The 21014-nt window shown below is 45.4% G+C and overlaps 1 protein-coding gene across 1 annotated transcript in view; it reads right to left on the reverse strand.

The window, feature by feature from the left end:
* The window catches only part of DTHD1 (death domain containing 1), a 468974-nt gene that overhangs the window by 115714 nt on the left and 332246 nt on the right, over positions 1-21014 (reverse strand). Inside the window, exon 8 of the mRNA XM_086964002.1 lies at positions 20370-20617. Within this exon, the coding sequence (XP_086820128.1) occupies positions 20370-20617 (248 nt within the window). The remainder of the gene's footprint in view (positions 1-20369; positions 20618-21014) is intronic.

The raw sequence follows: 21014 nt of genomic DNA on the forward strand, positions 1-21014 counted from the left end.
AAGCAAACCATTTTGTGACAGTTTGCAAGGCAAAGGGAAAAGTAATTGCGTCACAGCATGAAGACAAAGTGGCGATCAAGCATTGCATCAGCGATGTTTGATGAGATCCCATAAGGGAAAGCGGTCACACCAATTGAGGCAAATCCACACCAAACAAAGTTGATCGTCATCAAAATCACTATCAAAGAGTTCCTCAGTGTTGGTTTCAAGTGAAATTGACAAAGACAACTCTGCAATGTTTATGTTTACTTCAGAGAGGCATGCATATGTGGGACTTGTCAAAAATGAGAAAAAACACAGATGAAAGAAACATTGATATGAAAAAACACCAAAGACTTAAAAGCACTATCCGAAGCTTACCCCTGAAGATGAATGGGTGTTCGATACCTTTAATTATTGATAGCAATGCATCGATCAACATTATGCATAAGGGGAAATATCATGAGTTGTCTTCATTACCACAAATTATAAAATAGAAGACTAAAGTATATACTTGGGCTGTGTCACCACCTTTAGAAAGTCAAGGCTCATTTGTAGCCACAATGAAACACAAAAGAACTGTGGTGCAAGTACCTATTCATGTACTTCAAGGTACGGCTCCAAGTGCCTGTCTGCTCAGTTTTCACACTGCTGCTTATATGGGTCTGATATCAGTAAACTACAATATGATTGCTCATAATGAAATAGCAAGTCAATTTCCTTCATTAATTCATGGGTTGGCAAAGCTCAAAACTATGAAAGTACAATTACATATACATGAGAATTTACATCCTACTGCCCAAAGATACAGAAGAATTGCATTTAATTTGCAAGAAGCTGTTGAAAGAGAACGTATTTGTTTGCTCAAACATGATATCATTGAGCGCTCCACTGGTCTAATGCCATGGGTTGCTCCCATTATGGCAGTATCCAAAAAAGACAGTGAAGGAGCTGTACACATTTGAATTGACATGCATCAGGCCAACAAGGCAATCAAGAGCGAGTGACATTCTGGACCACACATTACTGATATGATAACTTAATTGAATGGTGCAACGTTTAGGATATCACCAGTTGAAACCTGAAGTGAATTTTAGGTACATTACAGCCTTTTCAAAACAAATGAATCTGTTTTGCTATCAGTGACTGAGTTTTGCTGTATCCTCTGCTGCAGAAAGGTTCCAAGACATCATTCAACATACTATACAGCCTATGGTAAATGCCTTCAACTATTGTGATGACATAATAGTCTTCAGAGCTACTTAGAAAGAGCAGGACAAAACTCTCATGCAAGTATGTTGTTTGCTAAATGATGCTACTTTGACTTTAAAGGCTGACAAATGCGAATTCCAATAGACAACATTAAAATTATTTTGCCATATCTTTTCTGATGGGGGTATGACACCTGATCCAACTAAAGTACAAGTGCTATCTACTGCTAATCTCCTACAGGAAATGTCTATGTTATATTTATTTCTTGGAATGGCCAGTCACTATTCTAGATTCATACAAGACTTTGCCACGGTCAGTGCACGGTTATGAGAACTGACAAAAAAGAATGCAGTGTTTCAGTGATCGCGTGATTATGATAAAAGTTTCAAGAGAATCTAGCAAGCCACCTAAAATGCTTCCAAAATGGCCTACTTTCATCCCTAACTTAATACAGAGGTTGCAGTTGATACTAGCTCTGTTGGGTTAGGCACAATTCTTGCACAGCACAATGCATAGCCAACTGTCAAAGGCATATTGTGGCTTATGCCAGAAAAAGCTTGTCACAAACCTAGCATGCTGATTCACAACTGGATAAAGAAAGCTTTGCAGTGTTGTGGGCTTGTGAATATTTCCATGTGTTCTGATCTGGAAAGCCTTTCACTGTAGTGACCGATCTCAAAGCACTATATGGCAATCCTAAAGTCAAGATGCCTCTTCGTATTAACTGTAGGGTCTGAGCTTACAAGAATACAACTACACAATTGTTCATCGTACAGCGAAAGATAAAACTCCCATTGATTATTTTTCAAGTGTGCCATTACACTGCCCTGGTAATCCATCTAAGATTGCTGAAGGCTACATAAACTTAATTGTAAAATCGAGCACGCCAGCTGCCATGCAATTAGGCCTAATTGTCTCTGCAATGAGCCAAAATGGTGATATGCTGAAATCGAAAAACATAATAGCTCACCAATTTTGGAACCAGCACTCTCGACCGATCACCAGTGACAGTGAGTACTTAAAATTCAGAATTGTCAGAGATGAAATGTTTGGATCTCAGGAAGGTCTTGTCTTGCAAGGTATACAAATTGTAATTCTAGAGAGTCTATGACAACAAGTAATTGAGGTAGCACATGAGGCACACCGAGGAATAGTGCCACAAAGAGAGCTCTTCGAGACAGAGTCTGGTTTACTCATCTCGATGGAAGGGTTGAAAGAGAGTTAAAGGCCTGTCACTTATGCAACTGTCTCTCATCACACATTACTCATCACCCTTTAAATACAAATGCCTAACCATGCTTAGGAGAGCACTGCATTTGATTTCTTTGGTCTTCTTGAGAATGGACATCAATGAATGGCCATTGCTGATGAATACTCCCGTTTTCCCTTGTTAGAAGATATTTCATCCATCATTCATGAAAAGATTATTGAAAGATTAGATAACATCTTTGCAACATGGGGTGTCACTGTGATCTTGAAATCTGACAACAGCCCACTCTTCACTAGTTGAGAGTTCAGAGACCTTCTCAGCCATCTCAATGCAAACCATCAGAAAAGGACTTCTCCTTGGCCCCAGACCAATGGCCTTGTCAAACGAATTATGAGTACTCTAAAGAAAGCTGTGCAGCTTGCTACATAAGAGAAGCTCAATCTCAGGAATGTTTTGAGTATAACTCTTCGAGATTGCCGATCTGCCCCTCACTTAAGTTCAGGGGAAAGCCCTGCAACCTTATTGCTTGCGAGAGCCATGACAAACAAGTTACTTCAGATCAAAGACTGAGAAAGACATTTGCACAAAATATTCTGGACGCAAACGAAAAATTGTCACAAATGGAAAATGAAAAGATATGCTGGCAAGTGATGTCATGTCATGTGAAATATATAACTTTCAAGAAAGGAGATCAAGTACTGTTTCGACCATCCAGAAAACCAAAATATGATGCTCCTTTCAGGGCTGAGCCATTAACAGTCACAAACACCGAAAGACCCATTACTAGATTCTTCTCACTTCAGACATGTGGCTCATCACTCATCAGACATCGATGTCACAATATAGACAGGGTCCATTCATACAGTTAAGGATCCTGCAACTGCTTTTGTTTCCACCTCACTTATGGAGATCATTAACAATTCGACTGCCAGCTCCCGGTTTCAGATGACCAGATCAGGACTTGTGATCCAAGCACCATGATGGCTAATGAAGAGTTCTAATTTGATATGTATTTGTAATTATTTATGTATTTATTTATTTGTCTATATATTTATTGTAAAAAGTTAGATTTTTTATTTAGCAAAGGGGGAGATGTCGTGTTGTGTAAGTAAATAATGATGGAACCTTCTGGTTCCTGATGGACTCCGTAGACCTGTGACATAAGCGTTGGAGTGTAATTATGTGAATGTAGGTTTAGAATGTTGAGATCTTGCCTGCACACTGAAAAATAAAGACATGTATAACTACTCTCCATTTGTAGAGTAGTCATTGGTGACTGCCCCAGGCTGGGTAGGATGTTGCACAGTCCCAGCATCCTTTCATGAATTCTTTATTAGCAGAGAGTTGGAAAAGTCTGCTGCCAAAGGCTGTTGTTTCTGATAGTGCTTGGCCAGCGTATTTGGATGATTTTCTCAGACAGGAGCTGATGACTTTGATGGTGGTGGTCACTGTTGTCCTCCTAGTTTCTGCTTCAGACAGAAGGACCGATGTTAGATTGGTGTTCAAATGCCTGACCTTGGTTTGCAGCTCCACTCAATGTATCAAGAAACATAAAGCCATTCTGTAAGAACTGGGGGCACCAGCTCTCAAGGGGGTAGCATGGCTCGAGCAGGAAGGCAGCCAGGGTCTTGCGTGTAAAGCAGCTACTTAACACACACATCCAATGAAACACACAGTGGCGCAGTAATGGAGACCACACAAGTAGTTGTATTTGAAAGAAATCAAGATCTCTTATATAGGCTTTCAAATAGAGCGATGCATTATTAATTCATTGGCATTTCAGGTAAGCATTTCATTAAGACATTTCATGAATCACGTTCAGGTTGCATTTCCTAGGAACGGGTGAACATCTCATTAAAATAATAACCCGCTCATCTAGCAATGAAACACTAACTAACCCCGCCTGTCGCATCAGACTCTCTGACAGGCAAAGGGGTATTTGTATTTACCTGGAGGATCCTACAAGAAGCGACTATAGTAATGCATTTAAATAACACATCAAACCTCTCATGGACGCTTTTCCTTGAAGGTAATAAAACATATCGGCAAGTACTTATCAGTCTAACAAGGAACTCCAAAGAACAAAACCTTTAGTCATTTGTGACAAGCCTTTCTTCTTGTGAATACCGGTCGGCTTGCGACCTAGATCAGATCATCAGAATACTATGGAAGCCCACCTCTGCAAGAAAATTCAGTACAGTGAAGTGAATCTCCCTTTCATTTCAGGCTTGTAAATATAGTACACTATGAACATTTCAGGCTTGTAAATATGGTGCACTATGAACATTTCAGGCTTGTAAATATGGTGCACTATGAACAGTGTTTAATCCTCCAACCTCCAAACTCTTGAGGCACATTAGAAGGGGGCCAACAGGGCCCAGTCTCAGTTAACCCCGGGGGAGGGGCGACCTCGGGCCTCTCCCGGCCTACCACCCTCCTCCCCAGGGGGTTACCTCACTTCTTCGGCCCAACGGGGCCCTTGCGATGGCTTGAGGTGGAGGGAGGAGCCTTCTTCCAACCGGGCCCGCACGCTGCCCGGCGCAGTGCAGGGACTGTCGCACAGCACCGGCCCGGGGCAAGGTGACACAATGCGGGGCAGAGCGGAGGGGCACCGGGGCTTCTCCACCACCCCTCTGCGGCGAATCCAGCTCTTCTCCGGGTGCCGGCGCTGATGAGGGGCTCGTTTGCAGCCTCCAATAGCTGCGCGGCTCTGGGGGGGGGGCGTGGCCGGTGACGCGGTCGCGCTCCCCATCACGTGAGAGGGAACAGCTTGCCTTCAGGGCTACGCGGCCTGGTCCACGCGATGCGGCGGCCCTCTCCTGGCACGCGGGGGCCACCGAGGGGGAAAGCAAGTGATGGAGTGGGCTCCGCTGGGGCCGCGAGACCTGGCGCAAGGGCAGGCAGCAACGCTGGCGGCCGGAAGCGCCCCGGGCATCGAAGGAGCAGCGCCAATGCCGCGCTCGTCACAGGATTCCCTCAGGCGCCTCAGAGGAGCGCAAGGTACAGCGCTTGGGAGATGCTTCACAGCGCTAGGCGCGGCAGGCCAAGGAAAGCCATTTCAATAGTTTCCGAGGAACAGGCAGTCTCTGGCCATAGCGCTTGAGGAGGGGACCATTTATAGCGCTTTTCAAGTGAGACAGCGAGCAATGCAAGGGGGAATGGAGGGCAGAGAGAGTCAGTCAGGGGGGAGACAGTTGGGGCGGTTAGACCCCAATGCAGGCAGGGGTTGCGCAGGGCCTCACAAGTCCAGTACCTGGTCGATCCCCCAGCGATCTCTGGTCAGAGGAAAGTAGACTTCTTGGCGCTTGGATGGTTATGCGCCCTTAGTTGCTGGTTACTTGAAGTTGCTGAGAGGGGGGGTGATGAGTTGGAGGCTTGAAGAGTTTCTCCTCAGTCACTGCAGATGGACCCTGGGGTTCCCTACCACGGGGCCAGATCAGGGGGCTAGCTTAGGACACCTCACCCATCTTAAGAGGCAGCACCTAAACCCTGTCACTCCCAGTAGCATAGGTTCCTCACTAGGCCCTCCCGCCTAAAACTCCTGCGTGGGTTCCCCAGGTCAGTGATGCCCCAACTGACTAGAAAGTTTCCCTCCCTTTCCTTATATAGTGTTAGTTGGCAGTTGGCAGTGGCAGTTGTCACCTCCCCTATTCTGGAAGGTTCCAGGAGCTTCCCTCACTCTAGCTATGGGCAGGCTGGCAGGCTGGTATGGTAACATTGTTTAAGGGTTCCAGCCAGCTCCTGGCTACTAGAGTGTGCATATACGGACCACGCTGCAGTAGCAGGGGTCAGTGGCAGCCATGTTGGGGGAAGAGAGCACCTGCACCCTGGCATTGATTAGCAATGGGAGGGTGCCCAAAGTCCTAAAGCCAACGAAAAGTAGGTGGGAAAAATGAGGCAAGAGCAAAAAATCACAGGGAAAGACCACCCTAGGGCTGACAGGTCTAACATGCGTCCCCCCCAGCTGAAAGTGGGGAGAGCTTCCCAACCTCTAGGGAGTTCTCGTCACTAAGGCGGAAAAACCCGGAGAGACCGTCAGCATTGGCGTGGTCAGCTCCGGGCCGATGTTCCACCCTAAAGTCCATCCCCTGTAGGGAAATGGACCACCTTAGCAACTTGGGGTTTTCGCCTCTCATCTGCATGAGCCAGCGAAGGGGTCGGTGGTCGGTTTGAACCAGGAAGTGAGAGCCAAAAAGGTATGGCCTCAACTTCTTCAAAGCCCAGACCACCGTGAAGGCTTCTCGCTCGATGGTACTCCATCGCTGTTCCAGAGGGAGGAGTCTTCTGGAGATGAAGGCCACAGGTTGGTCTTGGCCATCATCGTTGAGTTGCGACAGCACGGCGCCTACGCCATGCTCTGAGGCATCTGTCCGCACGATGAATTCTTTTTGGAAGTCCGGAGTGGCCAACACCGGAGCGGTGCACATCGTGCGCTTCAGTGTTTCAAATGCCTCCTGGCAAGCAGCCGTTCAGATGACCTTGCGTGGCTGCTTTTTGGACGTCAACTCGATCAAGGGGGCCAAGATGGTGCCATAACCCTTGACGAACCTGCGGTAGTAGCCAGTGAGGCCGAGGAAAGCCCGGACCTCAGTCTGAATTTTGGGGGGCTCCCAGGCCATGATGGTCTCAATTTTGGCCTGGAGGGGTTGCACCTTACCTCCGCCCACCACGTGTCCCAGGTACACAACAGAACCCTGTCCAATCTGGCACTTGCTAGCCTTGATGGTCAAGCCAGCACGTTGTAACGCCCGCAGCACCTCCTGGAGATGCTGCAGATGATCCTCCCAGGTGCTACTGAAGACAGCTATGTCATCCAGGTACGCCGCTGAGAAGGACTCCAGGCCAGATAGCACCTGGTTCACCAACCGCTGGAAGGTGGCCGGAGCATTCTTGAGCCCGAAGGGCATCACTCGAAATTGAAAGTGGCCCTCGGGGGTGGAGAACGCTGTCTTCTCCTTCGCTCCATCGGCCATGGCAATCTGCCAGCACCCTGATGTCAAGTCAATGGTGCTGAGGTACTTGGCTGCTCCCAGCCAGTCAATCAGCTCGTCTGCCCATGGTATCGGGTGAGCATCTGTCTTGGTGACAGAGTTCAACCCCCGATAGTCCACACAGAACCGAAGTTCTGGGGTGGTGCCCGGTGGAGCTGCTTTCGGCACCAGCACAACCGGACTAGCCCACGGGCTGCTGGAGGGTTCGATCACACCCAGTTCCAGCATCTTGGTCACTTCACTCTGGATTCTGTTCTTTACTTTATCGGACAGCCGGTAAGACTTGGTTTTTACTGGCTCACTGTCCCCTGTGTCCACATCATGGGTACACAGATGGGTGATTCCAGGTGTGAGGGAGAACAGCGAGGCGTGCTGCGCCAAGACCTGGCGACAGTCCCTCTGTTGTTCTGGGGTCAAGGATGGGTAGAGGACAACTCCCTCCACTGAACCATCCTTTTCTTGAGCCGCTAGAAGGTCAGGAAGAGGCTCACTTTCCTCCTCCTCGCTCCCATCCGTCACCATGAGGAGAGCAAGCTCTGATCGCTCATGGTGAGGCTTCAGGCGGTTGACGTGGAGCACCCGATGGGGCTGACGGGGGGTCTTCAAGTCAACTAGGTAGGTGGTCTGGCCTCGATGCTCCACAATCTCGTACGGACCAGTCCACTGGTCCTGGAGGGCACTAAGCTCCCCAGGCTCCATGACCGACACCTTCTGTCCAACGTCAAACTCTTCCGTCTGAGCGTTGCGGTCATACCACTCCTTCATGACGGCTTGACTAGCCTCTAAGTTGTCTGAGGCTTCCTTCCATAGCTTAGCCATCTGGCTGCGGAATCATCAATGTGTTATCACTCCTAAGCAATCTTCAATATATAATGGTGTATAAAAAAAAAAAAACCTTTAGTCAGACAACATTTTTATACATTTTCTAAATGCAATGACAACCAATAATAAAAAATTAAGAGTAAAAAATCAGAATGAATTGTTTTTATTCTTATAAAAAGTTAATTAAAAAATCCTCACATAAGGATTAAGGAAAAAACATACATTAACTAATTGTATACATCAGAAAAACATTGCAGTAAAAAACAATACAATACTGTTAAATCATAAAATCAAAATGTGGCAGAAATTTATTCTTTTCGACGCGCGTTTCGGCGTAGAGAAGACGCCTTCTTCAGGAAGCCACGTTTAAAATCTATTTAAACAAAATTATACAGAAAGACCAATATTAACATTTATATATTAGTGATTATGTCACAGTAATTTTTATTTACATTTTTTTTAAAAAAAACAATAAATACTATCCATTCATGTAATACTTAAATACGTTTATCTATGCACATAACTCTAATGATAGTCTGACCTCTCTAAGTTGGACTACACTCAAAAACAAATATCTATCGACAATGGCCGACAATTACCTACTAAGATACTCACTAGTGTTCCAATATAGTCGTTATTTATTTAATTAAGCCAGCTAGAGAAGGATTATCTGTCTATTTGATGACATTTATACTACAGACTCTGTTGTGATACAGTTTTTTTATGTATAGAATTTAATTCACGTTACCTTTATATTTTTGAGCAACTTGTTTTCAGATAATACGTAAAAATAGCGTTCAAGACCAATTCAGGGATAGTTGAAGTGGATGAAGCGTTATTTAGCTAGAGAGGGAAAGTAATATTTCAGTTCTACGTCATGTTTACTCTCAACTTTTAAATGTAAGTTACAGAAAGTATTGCAGATGCCATATTCTATTTACCTTATATTTGAAATAATGGTGTTCAACTTTTGATGAGAACACTATGTTCCTGATAGAATTTTCGAATGAATCTTGATGGATGAATGCTTAATACCTTTCGCAATTAACCTGCAGATTGATATAGGCTGTAAGTCAAACAGTTTATTTTTTATATTCCAGTAGATTATATCTAGGTTTATAGTAGTTACCTTTCGTTAGAATATTGTAATCCTCCTCATCGTCTGACTCTGTTCAATTAGGATGTAAAACTCAGGGCTAGAGTTGTTCTTTATTTCCAGAGGTGGCACAAAGATAAATACGGCTTCTAGAAAAAGGACCGCAAAAAAGGCCGGCAAACATCTCTATTAGTTTGCATTTTAGATAAAATACAATGCTAAACTTATTCGGGTAGCAAGAGAGTAAATATACCTGAAAGTCGCCGTAGATAACCTTCTTTATTATGCCTAACTTCGGTCTGTTATCTTCATCAATCAGAGAGGCCCTTTGTTTTACATGAAATTAAAATTAAAGCGGCGGCGGAAAGTAGAACCTGCATCTGGGGAGAAGGAATTGATACAAACTGCTGTCAAAAATGTGCCCGATGTTTGCTGTTTCTACAAAGAACACCTATTGTTTATGTAGCAATGCTCGCCTCAAAAGACGATAAAAATCATTACCTGATATGAGCCGATATATAGTGTTCTTTTCCGCCCCAAACCCTTGCCGTCCAGCGTGTCCGGAGGTAGTTTACGTTTCCAAATAAAAATGTGCAGACGGGAGTAATTACTTTTTGTCTGCAAGATAGAAATTAAACGGAACTTACTACCTGTAAAAATACATTGCATGTTGTCTAAGTTCCGACTTCTTATCCCGTCCCAGCTTACCTATTTACAAAGATGTTTCTCCTCGCGTCTGGTATCTAGTTTTTCATTTGAGGTGGTAATCACTGGGAGCGAGACGAGTGTATAAATCCCTACCTATTTTTAGCACGTGTGCTGTTATCCACTCGCATTTGTCGCCAATTATCACCTGATTGTAATGGCCAATGAACTGGCTATGCAGGCTTACGTCACTAAGAGTGGACTCTCTTTTTAAAAAAAGGTGATGTTAAAGGTATTCGTGGGTATCTAAGGACTGTCTATAAAGTCAGTCTTTTTAGAGGCGATTTGTAAGAAGAGTCTAGGGACCGTATCTAAAATCCTAGTCCACATAGGCAGGATCCAATTTATAGCTTCATGAGGACGTAGATAATATGTATCATTTTAATTCCTATATATTGGACTGTCGTAAATGACAACCAATATTAACAATGCTAGTGTGGTAACCTTTGTTTTCAAATGAAACACTGACATTCATTAATTACATTTAAAGGGAGATGGACTGCTACTGCGCATTTTGTCCCCCCACCTTTTTTGAGCATCTTCATTTTCCTAAACAGTATACTAAATACGGTGCTAACGATAATATCGATCTAATTATACTTTGTAAAAATCACGTATAATCACGCTTTTAACCCGCACTAATGTTTTAATCAAAACTATTACTCCCTATCTAATTTCCTCTATTGATAATCTTTTATGCTGATTGAGTAGTTTTCTGACGTCAGGCAGTATTATTTTATATAATTGCATTTTCCCAAGGTATATCTGAATTAAGTCCCCTTTTGAAAGTGTCCAAATAAAACATCCAGAATACCTCTCTTTTCTTTAACACAGCACACGTGCTAAAAATAGGTAGGGATTTATACACCTGTCTCACTCCCAGTGATTACCACCTCAAACGAAAAACTAGATACCAGACGCGAGGAGAAACATCTTTGTAAATAGGTAAGCTGGGACGGGATAAGAAGTCGGAACTTTGACAACATGCAATGTATTTTTACAGGTAGTGAGTTCCGTTTAATTTCTATCTTGCAGACAAAAAGTAATTACTCCAGTCTGCACGTTTTTATTTGGAAACGTAAACTACCTCCGGACACGCTGGACGGCAAGGGTTTGGGGCGGAAAAGAACACTATATATCGGCTCATATCAGGTAATGATTTTTATCGTCTTTTGAGGCGAGCATTGCTACATAAACAATAGGTGTTCTTTTTAGAAACAGCAAACATCGGGCACATTTTTGACAGCAGTTTGTATCAATTCCTTCTCCCCAGATGCAGGTTCTACTTTCCGCCGCCGCTTTCATTTTAATTTCATGTAAAACAAAGGGCCTCTCTGATTGATGAAGATAACAGACCGAAGTTAGGCATAATAAAGAAGGTTATCTACGGCGACTTTCAGGTATATTTACTCTCTTGCTACCCGATTAAGGGTAGCATTGTATTTGATCTAAAATGCAAACTAATGGAGATGTTTGCCGGCCTTTTTCTCTAAGTGCCCATTTTTCCGGTCCTTTTTCTAGAAGCCGTATTTATCTTTGCGCCACCTCCGGAAGTAAAGAACAACTCTAGCCCTGAGTTTGACATCCTAATTGAACAGAGTCAGACGATGAGGAGGATTACAATATTCTAACAAAAGGTAACTATTATAAACCTAGATATAATCTACTGGAATATAAAAAATAAACAGTTTGACTTACAGCCTATATCAATCTGCAGGTTAATTGCGAAAGGTATTAAGCATTCATCCATCAAGATTCATTCGAAAATTCTATCAGGAACATAGTGTTCTCATCAAAAGTTGAACACCATTATTTCAAATATAAGGTTAATAGAATATCACATCTGCAATACTTTCTGTAACTTCCATTTAAAAGTTGAGAGTAAACATGACGTAGAACTGAAATATTACTTTCCCTCTCTAGCTAAGTAACGCTTCATCCACTTCAACTATCCCTGAATTGGTCTTGAACGCTATTTTTACGTATTATCTGAAAACAAGTTGCTCAAAAATATAAAGGTAACGTGAATTAAATTCTATATATAAAAAAACTATCACAACAGAGTCTGTAGTATAAATGTCATCAAATAGACAGATAATCCTTCTCTAGCTGGCTTAATTAAATAAATAACGACTATATTGGAACACTAGTGAGTATCTTGGTAGGTAATTGTCGGCCATTGTCGATAGATATTTGTTTTTGAGTGTAGTCCAACTTAGAGAGGTCAGACTATCATCAGAGTTTTGCGCATAGATAAATGTATTTAAGTATTACATGAATGGATAGTATTTATTGTTTTTTTTTAAATGTAAATAAAAATTGCTGTGACATAATCACTAATATATAAATGTTAATATTGGTCTTTCTGTATAATTTTGTTTAAATAGATTTTAAACGTGGCTTCCTGAAGAAGGCGTCTCCTCTACGCCGAAACGTGCGTCGAAAAGAATACATTTCTGCCACATTTTGATTTTATGATTCACAGTATTGTATTGTTTTTTACTGCAATGTTTTTCTGATGTATACAATTAGTTAATGTATGTTTTGTCCTTAATCCTTCTGTGAGGATTTTTAGTTAACTTTTTATAAGAATAAAAACAATTCATTCTGATTTTTTACTCTTCATTTTTTATTATTGGTTGTCATTGCATTTAGAAAATGTATAAAAATGTTGTCTGACTAAAGGTTTGGTTTTTTATACACCATTATATATTGAAGATTGCCTAGGAGTGATAAAACATTGATGAAACTTTCCCTGTCCTAGGAATCAACCTATAAGTGGTTCAGGCGGTCCTTGCTAATTCCACAACATCTGGCTGCGGAATGCCAGCATGTAGCTGACATCATGGGGAAGCTTCTTTGAAGTTTTCTCCCAACCCTCTTTGACCAGACTGAGGGGTCCCCTAACGGGATGGCCATAGAGCAATTCGAAGGGGCTGAACCCGACTCCCTTCTGGAGTACCTCGCGGTACGAAAATAGCAAGCAATGGAGGAGGATGTCCCATTTCCGCCTCAGGCCTTCTGGCAGACTCCGGATCATCCCCTTCAAGGTCTTGTTGAAGCGCTCTACGAGCCCGTTAGTCTGGGGGTGGTAAGGAGTGGAGAACCGATAGGTCACTCCGCAGTCCTTCCACATGGCCTGCATGTAGGCCGACATGAAATTTGTGCTCCTGTCCAACTTCACGACCTTGGGGAATCCCACTCGGGTAAATATCCCCATCAGGGCCCGCGCCACCACAGGTGCAGTAACGTTCCTCAGAGGGATGGCCTCCGGGTACCGTGTGGCGTGGTCCACCAACACCAGAATGAACCGATGTCCCGCAGAGGTCAAGGGTTCAATGGCCCAACGATGTCGATACCGACCCGCTCAAAAGGGGTCCCGACCACTGGGAGTGGTTCCAATGGGGCCTTCAATTTGGTCCCCGTCTTGCCACTGGCCTGGCAAGTCTTGCAGGTCTTGCAATAGGTGTCAGAGGCAACTCTCATCCTAGGCCAATAAAAATGTGGGACTAGCCTTGCAAAGTTCTTGTCCTGGCCCAGGTGTCCAGCTAAGGGTATCTCATGCGCCAGTTCCAATAAAAAGGCCCGGTAGCACTGGGGGACCACTAAGGCCCTTGAAGATCCATGCACCGGAACCCTTGGCTCACTGTACAGGAGGCCATCCTCCCAATACACGTGATAGTTGCCGGTCTCCTTGTTCATCGCTTGGGCTTCGGCCTGTCGCCGCATGCCTTCAAGCGTTGGACACTCTTTCTGTGCCCGGCAGAATTCCTCCCGGGTAGGCCCTCCTTCCACATGCCACTCGGCAAGGGTCGGCAGGTCCCCCACGGGAATGACATCCACTTCCACGGACTCCGGTGTTACCTCCGTGGGCTCCCCATCCATCACACGGGGTATGTCCTCCACAACACTCTCCTCTGGACCGACAGTGGGTTGCGCCGTTGTTTCAGGCTCCAACCCGGGTTGAGCTTCTTGCCGGGCAGCCATGGACTGCGTGACTGCGCAAGTCCACCCTGGTAATCCCAGCATCTCGGTGTGGGCCTTAAACTCCACTTCCTTCCAGGCGGTATGTTCGAGGTCATTACTGAGCAGACAGTCCACAGGCAAGGCAGGGCTGATCGCAACTCTCAGCGGGCCTGACACTCCTCCCCATTCAAAGGGAACTTGAGCCACAGGATAGTAGCTCATACTACCGTCAGCCAACAACACGGCCGGATGGTACACATCAGGAACAACCTGCTCAGGGGACACCAGCCGCCTCACTACAGTGGTCATGCTGGCTCCTGTGTCCCTCGAAGCGTCCATCTCCTCCCCATTGACCTTCACCCTCTGCTGGTACTTAGCAGTATTCGATGGTAAGGGCGTCACTGGGACCATCTCTCTATCCCCGAGTGAAACTAGGGTCAGGCCTGTCCACTCCCCTTCCCTATCTAGGGGCAGCTCCAACCCAAGCGCTACGCTAGCCACCCCGGGACTCTTGCCTCCAGTGGGGGCTGGGGGTCGTTTGCGACACTGGGCATCTCCATTGTAGTGTCCGACCTCTCCGCATTCATAGCACCGGACCACTTTTGGCTGCTGACTCTTGTCAGGGTAAGTGGGTTTTGGGGAATACCTCTGCGGTGGGGTACCTACTCCTTTCCCAAACTGTCTAGTTTGTGGGCCTCGTGAGAACTCCGGTTTTTTATCTCCACCCTCTTTCTTCTGAGGGGCGCCCTGTCCACCTTACGGGCCATCTCCCCCGGGGCCCTTGTGTGACACCCGGGTGCTAACCCAAATATCCGCCTCCTTAGCAAGCTCACGGGGATCAGTAAGCTTGCGGTCCACCAAATGTTGGCGCAACTCCGGAAAACACTTATCCAAGAGGTGCTCTCTCAAAAAAAGGTTATACAGACCCTCAAAATCAAGCACCTCACTGTCACGCACCCAACCATCCAGAGCCTTTCGGTCATACTCAAAAAAATTCACCCAATTCTGCGTGGACAGCTTATGGCTGCCATGAAACCTCTGGCGATACCTTTCAGGGTTGAGGCCAAAATGTTTGATAAGCGCCTCCTACATGGGGGTGTACCTAAACTGGTCTGCCTTTTCCAAATACAGGAGGGTGTCCCTGAAGTTAGGAGGTATATACCGGTACAAACCACCTCCCCAGTGTTTCTCAGGCACCCCATGGGCAGTCAAGGCAACTTCATACGCCTCCAACCACCTGGCAATGTCATCCCCCTTGGTGTAGCTCACTATCACCTCTTTAGGTAACCAGAATCTGGGCTCCTGCTGAGCCTCTAGTACGCTGCCACCATTAGGACTTCCTGGTGCACTCAACTGCAATGCTCTCAGCTCCATTTCTTTGAGCTGATGCTCGTGCGCCAGCTTCTTTTCCTCCATACCAAACTGCTTATCTTCTCTCTCTCTCTCCCTTTCGTGCTCTAGCTTGGCAAGCTCCCACCTTAATCGCCTCTCCTCCCTCCTGTCCTCGTACTCCTGCGGTGACACACTCTCCCTAGATACACTACTCCCTGCCCCAGAACGTCTTCCTGGCAATACATTGTCTGACATGTCTATGTTGAGTAGGCCTGGGTCTTCCTGAGTGTCTGCCTCCCCGTGTGTGACCTGTTCCCCATCCTCTTCCTCCTCTTCTGGGTGGGCCCTTACCCATGCCCTCAAGGCAGTACGGAGCTCTCCTTTTTCAGCTCTCGTCCCCACAGGCACCCCCATCCCCTGACAAAACTCCCTTAACTGCACTGCCGTGTACCTATCAAGGTCAGCCAGCTGGAACTCCATTCTGTCAGGTGAGGACCTAGATATCCAGGAAGAAAAAATTCTAGGACGTGGGCAACACTACTGGTTCAACACACTTTTTTGCAGGCTAGACAGTGGTGAGCAATCGGGTTTGCTTGAAGCACGATAGGTGTCCAATTAATTGCAGCACACCCTGTCCCACTGGAGGGTGTTAAGTAGCTACAGGTCCTGGATCCCACCTCTCGCCACCAATGTAAGAACTGGGGGCACCAGCTCTCAAGGGGTAGCATGGCTCGAGCAGGAAGGCAGCCAGGGGCTTGCGTGTAAAGCAGCTACTTAACACACACATCCAATGAAACACACAGTGGCGCAATAATGGAGACTACACCAGTAGTTGTATTTGAAATAAATCAAGATCTTTTATATAGGCTTTCAAATAGAGCGATGCATTATTAATTCATTGGCATTTCAGGTAAGCATTTCATTAAGACATTTCATGAATCACGTTCAGGTTGCATTTCCTAGGAACGGGTGAACATCTCATTAAAATAATAACCCGCTCATCTAGCAATGAAACACTAACTAACCCCGCCTGTCGCATCAGACTCTCTGACAGGCAAAGGGGTATTTGTATTAACATGGAGGATCCTACAAGAAGCGACTATAGTAATGCATTTAAATAACACATCAAACCTCTCATGGACGCTTTTCCTTGAAGGTGATAAAACATATTGGCAAGTACTTATCAGTCTAACAAGGAACTCCAAAGAACACAACCTTTAGTCATTTGTGACAAGCCTTTCTTCTTGTGAATACCGGTCGGCTTGCGACCTAGATCAGATCATCAGAATACTATGGAAGCCCACCTCTGCAAGAAAATTCAGTACAGTGAAGTGAATCTCCCTTTCATTTCAGGTTTGTAAATATGGTGCACTATTAACATTTCAGGCTTGTAAATATGGTGCACTATGAACATTTCAGGCTTGTAAATATGGTGCACTATGAACAGTGTTTAATCCTCCAACCTCCAAACTCTTGAGGCACATTAGAAGGAGGCCAACAGGGCCCAGTCTCAGTTAACCCCGTGGGAGGGGCGACCTCGGGCCTCTCCCGGCCTACCGCCCTCCTCCCCAGGGGGTTACCTCACTTCTTCGGCCCTACGGGGCCCTTGCGATGGCTTGAGGTGGAGGGAGGAGCTTTCTTCCAACCGGGCCCGCACGCTGCCCGGCGCAGTGCAGGGTCTGTCGCACAGCACCGGCCCGGGGCAAGGTGACACAATGCGGGGCAGAGCGGAGGCGCACCGGGGCTTCTCCACCACCCCTCCGCGGCGAATCCAGCTCTTCTCCGGGTGCCGGCGCTGATGAGGGGCTCGTTTGCAGCCTCCAATAGCTGCGCTGCTCTGGCGGGGGCGTGGCCGGTGACGCGGTCGCGCTCCCCGTCACGTGAGAGGGAACAGCTTGCCTTCAGGCCTACGCGGCCTGGTCCACGCAATGCGGCGGCCCTCTCCTGGCGCACGGGGGCCGCCGAGGGGGAAAGCAAGTGACGGAGTGGGCTCCGCTGGGGCCGCGAGACCCGGCGCAAGGGCAGGCAGCAACTCTGGCAGCCGGAAGCGCACCGGGCATCGAAGGAGCGGCGCCAATGCCACACTCATCACAGGATTCCCTCAGGCGCCTCAGAGGAGCGTAAGGTACAGCGCTTGGGAGATGCTTCACAGCGCTAGGCGTGGCAGGGCAAGGATGGCCATTTCAATAGTTTCCGAGGAACAGGCAGTCTCTGGCCATAGCGCTTGAGGAGGGGACAATTTATCGCGCTTTTCAAGTGAGACAGCGAGCAATGCAGAGGGGAATGGAGGGCAGAGAGAGTCAATCAGGGGGGAGACAGGTGGGGCGGTTAGACCCCAATGCAGGCAGGGGTTGCGCAGGGCCGCACAAGTCCAGTACCTGGTCGATCCCCCAGCGATCTCTTGTCAGAGGAAAGTAGACTTCTTGGCGCTTGGATGGTTCTGCGCCCTTAGTTGCTGGTTACTTGAAGTTGCTGAGAGGGGGGGGGGGGGTGATGAGTTGGAGGTTTGAAGAGTTTCTCCTCAGTCACTGCAGATGGACCCTAGGGTTCCCTACCACTGGGCCAGATCAGAGGGCTAGCTTAGGACACCTCACCCAGCTTAAGAGGCAGCACCTAAATCCTGTCACTCCCAGTAGCATAGGTTCCTCACTAGGCCCTCCCGCCTAAAACTCCTGCGTGGGTTCCCCAGGTCAGTGATGCCCCAACTGACTAGAAAGTTTCCCTCCCTTTTCTTATATAGTGTCAGTTGGCAGTTGGCAGTTGGCAGTGGCAGTTGTCGCCTCCCCTATTCTGGAAGGTTCCAGGAGCTTCCCTCACTCTAGCTATGGGCAGGCTGGCAGGCTGGTATGGCAACATTATTTAAGGGTTCCAGCCAGCTCCTGGCTACTAGAGTGCGCCTATACAGACCATGCTGCAGTAGCAGGGGTCAGTGGCAGCCATGTTGGGGGAAGAGAGCAACTGCACCCTGGCATTAATTAGCAATGGGAGGGTGCCCAGAGTCCTAAAGCCAACGAAAAGTAGGTGGTAAAAATGAGGCAAGGGCAAAAAATCACAGGGAAAGACCACCCTAGGGCTGACAGGTCTAACACATTCAGAGCTGCGTTTGGTCATGCCAAGTCAAGAAGTGTCTGTGAATAAGAAATGCCTTGTTCCTTTAGCAAAGTCTATCTGTAAAGCACCACTAATGAAGAAAGATAGGCTAAAGTACCATGCTAGTAATTATTAAGGTTCAGAAGATCCTGAGGATGAAAAAGTCCAGGGATTTCTGTTGCTCTCCTAATATACTTCTTTTTGACACATGGCTTTGTGTGTTAAGCTAAGTGCTTGGGCTTGTTGTCGTGAAGAACCTGGCAGGCTATTCTCTTACAATGTTTATGAGAAGAAAACACCTAAATGTATCTTCTAGCAGAGATGTACATCTCCACCCACAGTTTTATTTTTGTGTTTTTTTTCCATGAATAGGCACAAATATGTATGATGTAATTGGAATATAAAATGTAGAACTCAGTTTAGCTAAAAAGAAAAAATGATTGAAGTGATTTACATAGTGTATGTCAAGGAATCATACAAACCTAGTGCTAGCTGAAAGATCACTCAGGTCAGCTGTCGACTAACATAACCTTAACATATATGACCATTTTAAATGGCCATTTATTAAGCGCACATATCAACGTGAAGGGTCTCATTTGACTCTACTTACGATATGATTTTGTAATTTTTCCAAAATCATTGCGTAGTACAACAGTTCTATCATTTTGAAATATATTTTTTCTGTTCATTACAAGTCATCTGTACAAAGTCATTTTGAGATTGCAAATGCTGCAATTCAGAAACTCATATGGTTTGGGATTACAAAACGGCATATTTTTTGTTTACTAAATCCATTTTGCGATCCACTGCGGGAGGGGACATGAAAAAGGTACCATCTCCTAATTATTAATCGCACAATAGATCAATAGTTTGTGGCTGCAATGTGGCGAACAACTGATCTGTTACCTACACCTCAACGGAGGTGGTAACTGACTCATAAAGGATATGGTGTCCGAAGTGACATGCAACACATTCCCCTTTGTGAATCCTGCCCCATTGTTTTCTCATATGGAAGACTTTGTCCTATTAAAAGCAACTCCGGTTACTTTAAGGAACATGGCTGACTTGAAATGTTTCTTGTTTGGAAAAGCAAATGCTGGGTTTAAGGTCTTGTGGGACTGCCAGGCGTTTTTCCTTGCAGCCAATCACAGTGGTCTTAGATACTGACCGGCCTAATGATATATATTAAGCAGGTGTTTTTGAGACCCCCGTGCGAATTAACAATTTGTGACCTATTAATACATAGCTTTCATCACAAATTGCATTCCCATTTGCAAATCAGTCAGCGTGCAAATTGCACATCCCTGGTATATGAATGTGAATAATACAGCTGACCCTACATTCTTTATCTTCATGTGGACCATCTGTCCTAGGATTCTTGTTATACCACAGTATGCCCCTTCTCACTCCTATCAGCCCAGCAGCGTCTTCCTATGAGGGCACAGCCAGAATCAGAGCTCTGAAAGCGGTTGGGTATCTTTAGAACAATATTACATGAGATTGATGCTTTAGGTAGTAAATAGACACGTTATGGAATAACATGAACGATGTGTTGAGGATATCTGTGCTGCGGCATTTTGCAGTAAAGTATACAAGTTGACTTTGGTTTGTAAGAGCAGGGTGCGAGTACATTTGTACGGTAAATGCCCGACCATCATCATGGGTTACCCCGAAGCTATCCACAATGGACGTGGGCACACAAACTTTTATCAGGATTGCAAAAGAATTTAAAAGGATACTTTAATGTTGCAATGATTTATTTTCTCAACAATGTTTTTGGCAGAGAAAAGAAAACCTGCGGATATGTATATATGAGACTACAGTGTTTTGTCTTAACTTCAAGTTTGACCCATTGACTTTCGCACACCTTTTAAAATGATTTTATGGAAAGTAATTGCACAGGTATATTTTTAATTGACAAACAACTAATAAAACATTTACATGCAATTCTATATTGAACGCTTACCTTAGGCAAAGTCAAAGGCAGTTTGCAGACTGGTGTCAGGTGTTGCTCATACTCATCTGGGGAGATGGGGTGCGTGTAGTTTTTTGCTACCTCCTCCTTGGTTAGTTTGTAGAATAATGCAGTTCCTTTATAATGAGGGGAGCAGTAGTTACCAAATTCATCGACCACCTTGAGCTTCAGTTCCAATCGCTGCTTCCTCTGAGAATGAAACGTGAGCTTGTATGGTTTTCCAAGTGCATCCCCCTTTCCTAAATTTAACATAGAAACACAGAGTGAAAATAAGGTTTAGAAGCTTTGTTATCTCAATTGATCATATATGTTTAAAGAAAAGCAAAAGTGACACTGCACTAGGCATTACTTGTAATAAAGTTAAAATTATGAAGATACAGATGTTACTTTGTTCGTGCACAGTCAGGAAATCCCATGGGGGAAAAGTATTTTTCTCCATGTTTGCATCAGAATTCAGGACCAATTTATCACTTTTTCAGTAATATTGTAAAATGATAGATCATGCATGCATACACGTTTGCATTACTTCTCCCTTACAATAAACCTTATCACAACATGTAGTTCAATTTGCAATAAAAGTGTAAAGCTAGGCGCAAACAACTGTAATATTGACAATAGGATCTTATCAATAATACG

This window comes from Lissotriton vulgaris, chromosome 3_2, assembly GCF_964263255.1.
Source record: "Lissotriton vulgaris chromosome 3_2, aLisVul1.2, whole genome shotgun sequence".
Classification (NCBI taxonomy): domain Eukaryota; kingdom Metazoa; phylum Chordata; class Amphibia; order Caudata; family Salamandridae; genus Lissotriton; species Lissotriton vulgaris.